Below are 14,966 nucleotides of genomic sequence, written 5' to 3'. Positions count from 1 at the left end.
TTTAAAAGGTTCTGATTGTTGTGTGTTATGTTTTATTTTAATTGAAAAAACGATATGAGAATGAAGATTTAGAGGCTTTTGTTTGAAATATGAAAGTGATGAAATGAAGCTAACTTTTCAAGCTTACTTACCGTTGAGCTTTTGAAACTTTTGGTGACCTATGACCCCAGGCACCCACCCAAAAGAGTTATAGTTCAACCTTTGTGAGTGTGAATGTGAGTATACAAGTCTGGTTTAGTAATTAGTAGTATAATCATTACTGGTATTACTCTATTTTTTTAAATGAATCACTCGTTTTATTTGGTGGTTTATTAAATGGATGAATGCATCACTCTAAACAATAATTTTCCTTACAAAAAAAACTCTAAACTATATTTTAGTTATCTCTTTTTCCTAAAATCATACTCAATATACCTTACACAAGTATATTCTTAAATCTACTTCCATAATTCTCTAATTTAATTAAAATTCAGATTTCAATTACTGTTTATGATCATGTTTTGATCATGTTTATACGAATTTTATTTACATAAATTATATGTTATAAATTTCATATTGATGTGGGAGCATCCAAAATTTCCTTTTTTTGACTCGGTCTTGATAGTTTTTTATGTTTCTTTAGATAGATTTTTGCTTATAAGTTTTTACCATTTACTTAAAAGGGTTTTTCTTGTTTTAAGCACCTCAGGACTCTTTGATTAGTCGTGTGTTATTTTGATTAGTATTTTAAAAATCAGATTTTAGTTAGGTAGTTAGTTTAATGTGGGTTACTTGGAATTCAAGTTAGAGTAGACTTGGTTTTCCTAAACCTAATAGGATTAGGATTATATCTATTTTATCTTTTCCTTGTAAAGCTTATAAATAAGCAACAAAATTATCAATAAAGGAAGAGAGATTTGTTTTGGGAATTATGTTGAAAACCACAAACTTTATTTTAGAAAAAACTATTTTTGTATTGCTTATATTAAAATAAGATATGAGAGGATAATGATGATTGTTAATTCTCATCCTCTACATAATTAGCAAATGAGATGATACAAATTCAATGTTTTATTTTCAATAAAATGTAATAGAGACAGATTGAAAATTAAAAAGGAGAAGAATATAAGGAGAAGTTTTATTATATTAAGGAAGAGTATATTTTGTTATCCCGGGTTGTAACCCACATTTATTCCTCCATATCATCCTTATTATTATTTGAGTTAGCAATTTGTAAAATGATATAACTCCTACATTTGGTATCAGAGCCACGTTATTTGTAATATCTCAAAATGTCTACAAACTTTGTTCAGCCACAATTACCCCAATTGTCAAAAGAGCAATATGAAGATTGGTGCATCAAAATGAAAGCATTATTTGGTTCCCAAGATTTGTGGGAAATTGTTAATGATGGGTTTGAAAATCCATCGGATGAAACAAAAGCGGCATTAAATAAAGAGAAGAAAGATGAGTTGAAAGAAAATCAGAAGAAAGATCAAAGGGTATTATTTTTGATCTATGCAGGATTATACCGCGAAACATGTGTGAAAATCTCAAATGCAACCACAAGCAAGGAAGCTTGGGATAATCTTGCAACTATATTTAAAGGAGTCGAGAGAGCTCAAAAAATTCGCTTACAAGTACTACGAGGTGAATTTGAGGAAATCAAAATGACTAGTAATGAGTCAATCTCTGAATATTTTTCTTGCCTACTTACAAATGTTAACCAACAAAAATTAAATGAAGAAAAGATTGAAGATAAAAAGATTGTTGAGAAAGTACTTCGATCATGCAATAAAAAATTTAACCATGTATTACCTGCGATAGAAGAATCAAAAGATATCGATTCATTATGAATAGAAGAACTTATGGGATCCCTTCAAGTACATGAACAAAGAATTCAGAAGAATGATGAACCAAGCACTTGAATCAAAGTTGTCATTAAATGAACAAAGAGGTGAAAATCAACGAGGTGGATTTCGTGGACGAGGAAGAGGTCGTGGTAACTACCAACCTCGCAACCAAAGTAATGAGAGAAGTTTTGGCCAAGGGAGAGGGTCAAACAGAGGAGTAAAGAGTTTCAACGAATGCAGTAAATTAAATGACATTCAATGCTATAATTGTCAAAAATATGGACATTATGCATCTGAGTGTTGGAGCAAACAAAAGGATCAAGGCAATCGATTAAATTTCGCCGAATCATCAAGAAACAATGAGGAAAGTCCTACATTGTTACTAGCGCATGAAGAAGCTAGTAATTAGCAAGACATGTGGTTTTTCGATTCTGGAGCTAGCAACCACATGTGTGGGAGAAAAGAATTTTTTATTGACCTTGATGAGAAGATTCAAGGTAATGTAAGTTTGGGAGATTCATCCAAACTACAAGTTGAAGGTAAAGGAAAAATACAATTTTTTCTTAAGAATGGAAATGAAGAATTCATTTCTAATGTTTATTACGTACCTAATATGAAAAGTAACATTCTCAGTATTGAACAACTTTTGAAAAAAGGATTTATTGTTCATATGGAGGGTGATAATCTTCAACTAAAAGATAATAGTGGAAGAATTATTGCTCAATTGAAAATGGCGAAGAATCGCATGTTTCCACTGCAACTTAACACCAAGGTTCAAAAGTGTTTCTACGGTGTTATGGAGAATGAGTCATGGAAATGGCATAAACGTTTTGGACATTTGCATTTTAATGGCCTAATACTTTTGCAATCAAAGAATATGGTGCATGGATTACCTACCATTGAAGACCTGAAACAAGTTTGTGAAATATGCACAATTGGAAAACAAGCTAGACTTCCATTCCAAAAGGGATTATCATGGAGAGCTAAAGCACCATTAGAATTGGTACACACAGATATATGTGGACCATTGGAGCCAATATCCTTGAGAGGTGATTAGGGGATTTTTCCCGCCACGAGACCAATTAAATTCTGCCACGTGTCATCCACATGGACCAACAAGAGTCTGCCACGTGTCACCTTGTGAGAGGTCCAGGGTGGACCAATCAGGCCACGACACGTGGCAGACAGATTGCCAACTAGGAAAGTGGCCTTCCACGACCCAAATACCTAGGCAAGCCCAGTCAGTCCTAGGTTTCTAAAAACCTAGTACTGGACACACATTTCAAGTCCCTATAAAAGGGAGATGGTCCCCTTGAGGAACATCATTCAGAAATTATTAAACACACGTGTACATTAATTGCTGAGCATTAACTCCAGCTTTAATTGCACTTCTTGAGAGCTAAGGCTCGGATTTCGAGGCTATCTCAGATAGCCGGATGATCACTTCTCTCCTAAGAGGAGCTTGATCCCCTTTACATTCCGCACTTTTTTTATTCGAACGCGTTCTAACTTGATTGTCGGAGGCGGAACTCCCACCCACATGAGTCTCCGTTGTTTTGCAGGTACAGGCGTCTAGAGGCCAGTCTTGGTGTTGTAACTCTCCCACAGGACATCCAAAAAACCCAAAACATTTGGCGCCTTCTGTGGGGAGAGTACTTCTAAGATGGCTTCACAAGAACCTGTACCGCCTCTTAATGAGAATCGGCCTATGGCCAACGTCCAGGTCTATACAGACCAGGATACAGATGACGACTATGAGGTCGACACACACACGGCCCCTGACGGATCCCTAAGGGCTAAGCGCATTCGTCCCATCGAAAGGAGGGAACGGAATGACGAACAGGCGGGCCCTAGTGAACCAGTCGGCCAGTCGACTGGTCAACCCTAGGTGGCCGAAGGTTTCATCCCTATCACCAAAAACGAGCTCATGACTCTCATGATAAGTTTCAAAGGGGAGATTAAGGACCTGATTGATAAACGAATGTCTGTTTCCACCAGGGAACAGTCGGCCAAGAAACCTTCTAATTCTGGGAGGAATAAGCCGGTCAAAGACCGAAAGGCCACTCCTTACCCTAAACTTAGGGAGGGGCAGAGGACCTTGTTAAATTTGGCTAAACTCCGGTTCCCTGAGCAAGGGAAGAGGAAGGCCATCCGGCATTTACAGCCGAATGGTTCAAAGAAAACTTATTCTGATGCCCGGATGTTAATCCAACAGAAGAAGAACATGCAACTGTCAGACTCGGCTTCGACGTCGAACTTGCAAGATAACTTTCAGAATACCTCAATGAGGTATTCAAAATCAAATCGAGAGAACCAGACAGGCGGCATGTCCGCCCACTAGTCCTCAGATGCTCCATGCGGCCCCGTATGCGCCTCAATAGCCATATGACCCTGTTTGGGGGGCAGGCGACACATAATGTCCAACCCTTAGACTGGCAGCTCCGACTGCTAAGAATGGGGGAACAACCCTCTGCGTTTTCCAAGGAAATAATTGAGGCTGCTCAACCAGCCAAGGTGAAAAATGTGTTGGTAGGTGGTACCTATGACGGTACCACCAATCCAGAAGATTACCTTATGGCATACACCAACCTTATGTATCTTCAAGGGTTGGATGATGACGCATGGTGTAGATGCTTCTCGGCCACATTAAAGGGCGTCGCCCAATAATGGTTCGACAACCTGCCAGCCGGATGCATAAATAACTTTAAGACGCTTGCATACTTGTTTGCATCCAACTTCTCAATGAATATCCCTGCAAAGAAAACAAGTCTTGACTTGGGAGCTATACAACAGGGAGAGAAAGAAAGGCTACGGTCATACGTCAGGCGGTTCAATCTGATGAGAATTCAGATTCAAGGACTGTCTGACGAGGTGGCCTATATAGATTTTTTTAAAGGTCTGAAGGACGGGCCGGTCTTTAAATTTGACCTTGTCAGAAAGAGGGTTGCTGCCCTCCAAGAAGCACTGATGGAGGCGGACGCCTATATACAAGCGACCGAGCTTTGCCATGTCAGTAAATAGTCGGACTCAAAGAAGTCCAACAAAAGAGAGAGTCGGTCATCACAGCCGGCTAAGAAAGAAGAAAAGAAAAGAAAAGAAGTTTAGGTGGCTGATACCTCTAAACAGCCGTCCAAGAAGAAACAGAAAGAATCTGAACCATACACCTCAAAGTATGAGTTCAACAAGGATTGTCACTCCATCCTCATGGAGATCAAAGACTGGGTGACCATTGAGAAGCCGGCTGCTATGTAAGGTTCCGCTAAAAATCGGAATAAAAATAAGTAATGTCATTTTTAAATCTTCTTCATCTCTTTTTCCTACACTCATCCACGGATCCACCCACTCACATTTTTAAATCTTCTTCATCTCTTTTTCCTACACTCACCATATCACATCAACTCACATTCCATTTGCCTTTATGTGTTCAAACAGTGTATGTTAATAGCTTTAAGAAAAACAGGTAATACCACACAATGTCAAGCGTGGGACTGTGTGGGCAATTGAATGATGTTGTATAAGTGGACTGATTATCATGAATTGCATTTCAGCCAAATTAGCTCAATGTTTATTTGTGTCCATTTCATTTTTTATACGGGTTTCCTTGAAATTTTGTGGGAAATCAAGACAAAGAAGAAACATATTAGGCAATAAAACATGCACTGAAAAATGAAATTAAATTTCCCATCTTAAATTTGAAGAGAAGCTTTAAATTTTGAAGAGAAACTTTCTGATCCACATATATGATGGCTTTGTTTATTTTGGTACTGACCAAAAATTCCTCTTTGTACTTGGCTATTTGACATCATTCTTCTTTTTTAACGATAGGTCCAAATTGATGTTGAGAATTTTGTGAGCTCATTCCGGCCTGATATAATGGAGGCAGTCTATGCCTGGGCTAAAGGATCCAAATTCTATGAGATCATGGAAATTACACAGGTTTTTGAGGGAAGTTTGATCAGGGCTATTAGGAGATTGGAAGAAGTCCTTCAGCAACTCATTCTCGCAGCTAAATCTATTGGGGAAATAGAGCTTGAATCTAAGTTTGAAGACGCTGTCTCCATGATTAAAAGGGATATTGTCTTTGCTGCATCATTATACTTATAATCTCTGAACCATATTTGTCTTCGTTTGCTTGGTGAGATTTTTTGTAAAATTCATGCTCAATTTATGGATCTGTCCACAAACTTGAAGATTACTACATAGATTGAGCCCAATGCAGTTGACATGACATTTCCAACATTTTATATTAGGCGCATGAAAAAGAAGCCACTACGCCTTGGCTACAGCCCAGAAGTCAAGTCGAGAGCTTGAATTTCAGATGGAAAAAGCTACTCCAACATGTACGACAGCTCCAAGTAATGCAATAATTATAATGCAACACCTACAGACTAGAGTCGATTAAGAGGTGCTTCTGTTAACTTATTTGATGATCCATAGCCTACCAGAATCTAGTTAATCAATTTTGTTAGATTTTTAATTTTTAATTTGTACCAATACTAAACTTGATAATGTATATTCTATCCTCAAGGTGAATGGAATCTGTTATTGTACCGTTTTTGCAAATTTTCTTCCTTTTGTTGTGCATCATAACGCTCATCTTCCAGTCACTATCGTAACAACATCAAGACTCAGGATTTATCCTTTTGAGCTTTTCTTTTTGTTTCAGCAATCTTATGTGAAACCAGTGGTGGTTTTTTTTATTGTTGTTGAAAACTACATTTCTATAAGTTTTTAACACTTAATTTCTTTCATTCAAAATGTTCTCATCACTTTCCCTTTATTCTAATTTATAACAACATTTGAAATTTCCTCTTTTTTTTTTTTATTTTTTTATTTTTTATTTTTTTTTTAAGTATAAGATCAAAAACATTAAAATCCAAAATCTTCAAATTAGTATATAAACCATGGGGATTAGTTTATGGAAGTAAATAAAGTATATAAACCAAGGGATTAGTCTTAAAGGAACAAATTGAGGAGAAAAGACTTTAAAATGGTCAAAATATTCGTTATATGGGTCTTACACTCGGAAACTTGACCAGAATCAAAGTAAGAGATAGTAGTAAAATTAATTTTATGTCTATTATGGGTGGTTTTTAAATTAAAGTTTTAAAGGATTGTAAAATCAATGTGGTGTTTTTAAGAGTCTTAAAGTATAAGATATTGCATAGGTAGAATCTTATTAGGTTGGTTTCGATACGTAGATTCCAAAATATTTATACGAGTTTATTATAATACGTATATATATATATATATATATATATATATATATATATATATATATATATATATATATATATATATATATATATATATATATATATATATATTTTTTTTTTTTACAACATTGTAATACTCTATATGAACTTAAAAAAAAAAAAAAAAAAACCCTTAAATTGGTTATGCATTATAAATTTATAATTATGAAACATGCATTACTACTATTCCTTAACATCAGCTGAAGCCATCAATAGTGGAGCAGCGCTTTGACGTCGAGAGATGTTTAAGCAGGGAATGAAGCAGCGAAAGAGTAAAGCACTCACATCGACTATACATCCAAACAATCCTACTACAACATCGTTTTCGCTGCTCGGCTGTAACTCTGAGCTACCGGAATCGAGTATTTCATTCTTATCTCGATCTTGTAAGTTACCACCACTAGTATTAGTATCAGTAGTAATCACCATTTTCTCTTGGGATATACGAATACAATGATCATGGTTCTTGCTGGAGTTTGAAAATGGGTCGATCGAGTTGAAATAATCATCAGAATTATAACTCTCTTGTAGCTGTGGTTCAAGCCATGAAGGTAAGGGTGGCGCCGAGGGCTCAGCAGGATGGCAGAAATGGCATTCACAGCCATCTGGAGATGGTGGCAGCATCGGTGGTGATTGAGGAGGAGGAGGAGAATGATAAATGTATGGGTAGAAGTCATATTGTGGAGGTAGTTTGTGGTAAGACTCGTAATAAGTATCAATCTTTGTCTTCTTGCTTGACCAGAATTTGAGCTTCTTCATTGCTTTCTTCAACTTCATTTTGTTTTTTAAAAGGTTCTGATTGTTGTGTGTTATGTTTTATTTTAATTGAAAAAACGATATGAGAATGAAGATTTAGAGGCTTTTGTTTGAAATATGAAAGTGATGAAATGAAGCTAACTTTTCAAGCTTACTTACCGTTGAGCTTTTGAAACTTTTGGTGACCTATGACCCCAGGCACCCACCCAAAAGAGTTATAGTTCAACCTTTGTGAGTGTGAATGTGAGTATACAAGTCTGGTTTAGTAATTAGTAGTATAATCATTACTGGTATTACTCTATTTTTTTAAATGAATCACTCGTTTTATTTGGTGGTTTATTAAATGGATGAATGCATCACTCTAAACAATAATTTTCCTTACAAAAAAAACTCTAAACTATATTTTAGTTATCTCTTTTTCCTAAAATCATACTCAATATACCTTACACAAGTATATTCTTAAATCTACTTCCATAATTCTCTAATTTAATTAAAATTCAGATTTCAATTACTGTTTATGATCATGTTTTGATCATGTTTATACGAATTTTATTTACATAAATTATATGTTATAAATTTCATATTGATGTGGGAGCATCCAAAATTTCCTTTTTTTGACTCGGTCTTGATAGTTTTTTATGTTTCTTTAGATAGATTTTTGCTTATAAGTTTTTACCATTTACTTAAAAGGGTTTTTCTTGTTTTAAGCACCTCAGGACTCTTTGATTAGTCGTGTGTTATTTTGATTAGTATTTTAAAAATCAGATTTTAGTTAGGTAGTTAGTTTAATGTGGGTTACTTGGAATTCAAGTTAGAGTAGACTTGGTTTTCCTAAACCTAATAGGATTAGGATTATATCTATTTTATCTTTTCCTTGTAAAGCTTATAAATAAGCAACAAAATTATCAATAAAGGAAGAGAGATTTGTTTTGGGAATTATGTTGAAAACCACAAACTTTATTTTAGAAAAAACTATTTTTGTATTGCTTATATTAAAATAAGATATGAGAGGATAATGATGATTGTTAATTCTCATCCTCTACATAATTAGCAAATGAGATGATACAAATTCAATGTTTTATTTTCAATAAAATGTAATAGAGACAGATTGAAAATTAAAAAGGAGAAGAATATAAGGAGAAGTTTTATTATATTAAGGAAGAGTATATTTTGTTATCCCGGGTTGTAACCCACATTTATTCCTCCATATCATCCTTATTATTATTTGAGTTAGCAATTTGTAAAATGATATAACTCCTACATTTGGTATCAGAGCCACGTTATTTGTAATATCTCAAAATGTCTACAAACTTTGTTCAGCCACAATTACCCCAATTGTCAAAAGAGCAATATGAAGATTGGTGCATCAAAATGAAAGCATTATTTGGTTCCCAAGATTTGTGGGAAATTGTTAATGATGGGTTTGAAAATCCATCGGATGAAACAAAAGCGGCATTAAATAAAGAGAAGAAAGATGAGTTGAAAGAAAATCAGAAGAAAGATCAAAGGGTATTATTTTTGATCTATGCAGGATTATACCGCGAAACATGTGTGAAAATCTCAAATGCAACCACAAGCAAGGAAGCTTGGGATAATCTTGCAACTATATTTAAAGGAGTCGAGAGAGCTCAAAAAATTCGCTTACAAGTACTACGAGGTGAATTTGAGGAAATCAAAATGACTAGTAATGAGTCAATCTCTGAATATTTTTCTTGCCTACTTACAAATGTTAACCAACAAAAATTAAATGAAGAAAAGATTGAAGATAAAAAGATTGTTGAGAAAGTACTTCGATCATGCAATAAAAAATTTAACCATGTATTACCTGCGATAGAAGAATCAAAAGATATCGATTCATTATGAATAGAAGAACTTATGGGATCCCTTCAAGTACATGAACAAAGAATTCAGAAGAATGATGAACCAAGCACTTGAATCAAAGTTGTCATTAAATGAACAAAGAGGTGAAAATCAACGAGGTGGATTTCGTGGACGAGGAAGAGGTCGTGGTAACTACCAACCTCGCAACCAAAGTAATGAGAGAAGTTTTGGCCAAGGGAGAGGGTCAAACAGAGGAGTAAAGAGTTTCAACGAATGCAGTAAATTAAATGACATTCAATGCTATAATTGTCAAAAATATGGACATTATGCATCTGAGTGTTGGAGCAAACAAAAGGATCAAGGCAATCGATTAAATTTCGCCGAATCATCAAGAAACAATGAGGAAAGTCCTACATTGTTACTAGCGCATGAAGAAGCTAGTAATTAGCAAGACATGTGGTTTTTCGATTCTGGAGCTAGCAACCACATGTGTGGGAGAAAAGAATTTTTTATTGACCTTGATGAGAAGATTCAAGGTAATGTAAGTTTGGGAGATTCATCCAAACTACAAGTTGAAGGTAAAGGAAAAATACAATTTTTTCTTAAGAATGGAAATGAAGAATTCATTTCTAATGTTTATTACGTACCTAATATGAAAAGTAACATTCTCAGTATTGAACAACTTTTGAAAAAAGGATTTATTGTTCATATGGAGGGTGATAATCTTCAACTAAAAGATAATAGTGGAAGAATTATTGCTCAATTGAAAATGGCGAAGAATCGCATGTTTCCACTGCAACTTAACACCAAGGTTCAAAAGTGTTTCTACGGTGTTATGGAGAATGAGTCATGGAAATGGCATAAACGTTTTGGACATTTGCATTTTAATGGCCTAATACTTTTGCAATCAAAGAATATGGTGCATGGATTACCTACCATTGAAGACCTGAAACAAGTTTGTGAAATATGCACAATTGGAAAACAAGCTAGACTTCCATTCCAAAAGGGATTATCATGGAGAGCTAAAGCACCATTAGAATTGGTACACACAGATATATGTGGACCATTGGAGCCAATATCCTTGAGAGGTGATTAGGGGATTTTTCCCGCCACGAGACCAATTAAATTCTGCCACGTGTCATCCACATGGACCAACAAGAGTCTGCCACGTGTCACCTTGTGAGAGGTCCAGGGTGGACCAATCAGGCCACGACACGTGGCAGACAGATTGCCAACTAGGAAAGTGGCCTTCCACGACCCAAATACCTAGGCAAGCCCAGTCAGTCCTAGGTTTCTAAAAACCTAGTACTGGACACACATTTCAAGTCCCTATAAAAGGGAGATGGTCCCCTTGAGGAACATCATTCAGAAATTATTAAACACACGTGTACATTAATTGCTGAGCATTAACTCCAGCTTTAATTGCACTTCTTGAGAGCTAAGGCTCGGATTTCGAGGCTATCTCAGATAGCCGGATGATCACTTCTCTCCTAAGAGGAGCTTGATCCCCTTTACATTCCGCACTTTTTTTATTCGAACGCGTTCTAACTTGATTGTCGGAGGCGGAACTCCCACCCACATGAGTCTCCGTTGTTTTGCAGGTACAGGCGTCTAGAGGCCAGTCTTGGTGTTGTAACTCTCCCACAGGACATCCAAAAAACCCAAAACATTTGGCGCCTTCTGTGGGGAGAGTACTTCTAAGATGGCTTCACAAGAACCTGTACCGCCTCTTAATGAGAATCGGCCTATGGCCAACGTCCAGGTCTATACAGACCAGGATACAGATGACGACTATGAGGTCGACACACACACGGCCCCTGACGGATCCCTAAGGGCTAAGCGCATTCGTCCCATCGAAAGGAGGGAACGGAATGACGAACAGGCGGGCCCTAGTGAACCAGTCGGCCAGTCGACTGGTCAACCCTAGGTGGCCGAAGGTTTCATCCCTATCACCAAAAACGAGCTCATGACTCTCATGATAAGTTTCAAAGGGGAGATTAAGGACCTGATTGATAAACGAATGTCTGTTTCCACCAGGGAACAGTCGGCCAAGAAACCTTCTAATTCTGGGAGGAATAAGCCGGTCAAAGACCGAAAGGCCACTCCTTACCCTAAACTTAGGGAGGGGCAGAGGACCTTGTTAAATTTGGCTAAACTCCGGTTCCCTGAGCAAGGGAAGAGGAAGGCCATCCGGCATTTACAGCCGAATGGTTCAAAGAAAACTTATTCTGATGCCCGGATGTTAATCCAACAGAAGAAGAACATGCAACTGTCAGACTCGGCTTCGACGTCGAACTTGCAAGATAACTTTCAGAATACCTCAATGAGGTATTCAAAATCAAATCGAGAGAACCAGACAGGCGGCATGTCCGCCCACTAGTCCTCAGATGCTCCATGCGGCCCCGTATGCGCCTCAATAGCCATATGACCCTGTTTGGGGGCAGGCGACACATAATGTCCAACCCTTAGACTGGCAGCTCCGACTGCTAAGAATGGGGGAACAACCCTCTGCGTTTTCCAAGGAAATAATTGAGGCTGCTCAACCAGCCAAGGTGAAAAATGTGTTGGTAGGTGGTACCTATGACGGTACCACCAATCCAGAAGATTACCTTATGGCATACACCAACCTTATGTATCTTCAAGGGTTGGATGATGACGCATGGTGTAGATGCTTCTCGGCCACATTAAAGGGCGTCGCCCAATAATGGTTCGACAACCTGCCAGCCGGATGCATAAATAACTTTAAGACGCTTGCATACTTGTTTGCATCCAACTTCTCAATGAATATCCCTGCAAAGAAAACAAGTCTTGACTTGGGAGCTATACAACAGGGAGAGAAAGAAAGGCTACGGTCATACGTCAGGCGGTTCAATCTGATGAGAATTCAGATTCAAGGACTGTCTGACGAGGTGGCCTATATAGATTTTTTTAAAGGTCTGAAGGACGGGCCGGTCTTTAAATTTGACCTTGTCAGAAAGAGGGTTGCTGCCCTCCAAGAAGCACTGATGGAGGCGGACGCCTATATACAAGCGACCGAGCTTTGCCATGTCAGTAAATAGTCGGACTCAAAGAAGTCCAACAAAAGAGAGAGTCGGTCATCACAGCCGGCTAAGAAAGAAGAAAAGAAAAGAAAAGAAGTTTAGGTGGCTGATACCTCTAAACAGCCGTCCAAGAAGAAACAGAAAGAATCTGAACCATACACCTCAAAGTATGAGTTCAACAAGGATTGTCACTCCATCCTCATGGAGATCAAAGACTGGGTGACCATTGAGAAGCCGGCTGCTATGTAAGGTTCCGCTAAAAATCGGAATAAAAATAAGTAATGTCATTTTTAAATCTTCTTCATCTCTTTTTCCTACACTCATCCACGGATCCACCCACTCACATTTTTAAATCTTCTTCATCTCTTTTTCCTACACTCACCATATCACATCAACTCACATTCCATTTGCCTTTATGTGTTCAAACAGTGTATGTTAATAGCTTTAAGAAAAACAGGTAATACCACACAATGTCAAGCGTGGGACTGTGTGGGCAATTGAATGATGTTGTATAAGTGGACTGATTATCATGAATTGCATTTCAGCCAAATTAGCTCAATGTTTATTTGTGTCCATTTCATTTTTTATACGGGTTTCCTTGAAATTTTGTGGGAAATCAAGACAAAGAAGAAACATATTAGGCAATAAAACATGCACTGAAAAATGAAATTAAATTTCCCATCTTAAATTTGAAGAGAAGCTTTAAATTTTGAAGAGAAACTTTCTGATCCACATATATGATGGCTTTGTTTATTTTGGTACTGACCAAAAATTCCTCTTTGTACTTGGCTATTTGACATCATTCTTCTTTTTTAACGATAGGTCCAAATTGATGTTGAGAATTTTGTGAGCTCATTCCGGCCTGATATAATGGAGGCAGTCTATGCCTGGGCTAAAGGATCCAAATTCTATGAGATCATGGAAATTACACAGGTTTTTGAGGGAAGTTTGATCAGGGCTATTAGGAGATTGGAAGAAGTCCTTCAGCAACTCATTCTCGCAGCTAAATCTATTGGGGAAATAGAGCTTGAATCTAAGTTTGAAGACGCTGTCTCCATGATTAAAAGGGATATTGTCTTTGCTGCATCATTATACTTATAATCTCTGAACCATATTTGTCTTCGTTTGCTTGGTGAGATTTTTTGTAAAATTCATGCTCAATTTATGGATCTGTCCACAAACTTGAAGATTACTACATAGATTGAGCCCAATGCAGTTGACATGACATTTCCAACATTTTATATTAGGCGCATGAAAAAGAAGCCACTACGCCTTGGCTACAGCCCAGAAGTCAAGTCGAGAGCTTGAATTTCAGATGGAAAAAGCTACTCCAACATGTACGACAGCTCCAAGTAATGCAATAATTATAATGCAACACCTACAGACTAGAGTCGATTAAGAGGTGCTTCTGTTAACTTATTTGATGATCCATAGCCTACCAGAATCTAGTTAATCAATTTTGTTAGATTTTTAATTTTTAATTTGTACCAATACTAAACTTGATAATGTATATTCTATCCTCAAGGTGAATGGAATCTGTTATTGTACCGTTTTTGCAAATTTTCTTCCTTTTGTTGTGCATCATAACGCTCATCTTCCAGTCACTATCGTAACAACATCAAGACTCAGGATTTATCCTTTTGAGCTTTTCTTTTTGTTTCAGCAATCTTATGTGAAACCAGTGGTGGTTTTTTTTATTGTTGTTGAAAACTACATTTCTATAAGTTTTTAACACTTAATTTCTTTCATTCAAAATGTTCTCATCACTTTCCCTTTATTCTAATTTATAACAACATTTGAAATTTCCTCTTTTTTTTTTATTTTTTTATTTTTTATTTTTTTTTTAAGTATAAGATCAAAAACATTAAAATCCAAAATCTTCAAATTAGTATATAAACCATGGGGATTAGTTTATGGAAGTAAATAAAGTATATAAACCAAGGGATTAGTCTTAAAGGAACAAATTGAGGAGAAAAGACTTTAAAATGGTCAAAATATTCGTTATATGGGTCTTACACTCGGAAACTTGACCAGAATCAAAGTAAGAGATAGTAGTAAAATTAATTTTATGTCTATTATGGGTGGTTTTTAAATTAAAGTTTTAAAGGATTGTAAAATCAATGTGGTGTTACTTCTGCGTCTTAGAAGACTTGCACTCGGGCTTCTGCGTCTCCCACAAGGCGGCAGGACCTTAGCAAAGAGAGCCAGGCGGCAAGGTTACTTCTGGCCTACCTTGGAAGTAGACTCCATGGAGATGGTGA

The 14,966-nt window shown here is 36.8% G+C and overlaps 2 protein-coding genes and 2 long non-coding RNA genes across 4 annotated transcripts; all 4 read left to right on the top strand.

Moving 5' to 3' along the window:
• The first annotated feature begins 1,271 nt into the window (after positions 1-1,271).
• On the top strand, positions 1,272-2,241 carry LOC110687532. Its single transcript, XM_021864193.1, has 2 exons — positions 1,272-1,757; positions 1,840-2,241. Exons 1-2 carry the CDS (start codon positions 1,272-1,274, stop codon positions 2,239-2,241), a joined length of 888 nt encoding a protein of 295 aa, XP_021719885.1.
• Positions 2,242-5,636: 3,395 nt separating this feature from the next.
• On the top strand, positions 5,637-6,474 carry LOC110687906. The gene is made up of 2 exons (XR_002504481.1): positions 5,637-5,967; positions 6,083-6,474. It is a non-coding gene; the product is annotated as an uncharacterized LOC110687906 (long non-coding RNA).
• Positions 6,475-9,142: 2,668 nt separating this feature from the next.
• On the top strand, positions 9,143-10,112 carry LOC110687515. Its single transcript, XM_021864177.1, has 2 exons — positions 9,143-9,628; positions 9,711-10,112. Exons 1-2 carry the CDS (start codon positions 9,143-9,145, stop codon positions 10,110-10,112), a joined length of 888 nt encoding a protein of 295 aa, XP_021719869.1.
• A 3,394-nt stretch (positions 10,113-13,506) lies between these two features.
• LOC110687898 lies at positions 13,507-14,344 on the top strand. The gene is made up of 2 exons (XR_002504480.1): positions 13,507-13,837; positions 13,953-14,344. It is a non-coding gene; the product is annotated as an uncharacterized LOC110687898 (long non-coding RNA).
• The last annotated feature ends 622 nt before the right edge of the window (positions 14,345-14,966 follow it).

The sequence above is a fragment of the Chenopodium quinoa genome, unplaced genomic scaffold, assembly GCF_001683475.1.
Source record: "Chenopodium quinoa cultivar QQ74 unplaced genomic scaffold, ASM168347v1, whole genome shotgun sequence".
Classification (NCBI taxonomy): Eukaryota; Viridiplantae; Streptophyta; class Magnoliopsida; order Caryophyllales; family Amaranthaceae; genus Chenopodium; species Chenopodium quinoa.
This window is presented reverse-complemented; position numbering and strand designations above follow the sequence as displayed.

Excerpts from the sequence above, each read along its gene's own strand:
- LOC110687532 (XM_021864193.1), top strand. The coding sequence starts at position 1,272 with ATGTCTACAAACTTTGTTCAGCCACAATTACCCCAATTGTCAAAAGAG. Across the intron at positions 1,758-1,839 it reads ATAAAAAGATTGTTGAGAAA|AAGAACTTATGGGATCCCTT; the intron begins GTACTTCGATCA and ends CATTATGAATAG.
- LOC110687515 (XM_021864177.1), top strand. The coding sequence starts at position 9,143 with ATGTCTACAAACTTTGTTCAGCCACAATTACCCCAATTGTCAAAAGAG. Across the intron at positions 9,629-9,710 it reads ATAAAAAGATTGTTGAGAAA|AAGAACTTATGGGATCCCTT; the intron begins GTACTTCGATCA and ends CATTATGAATAG.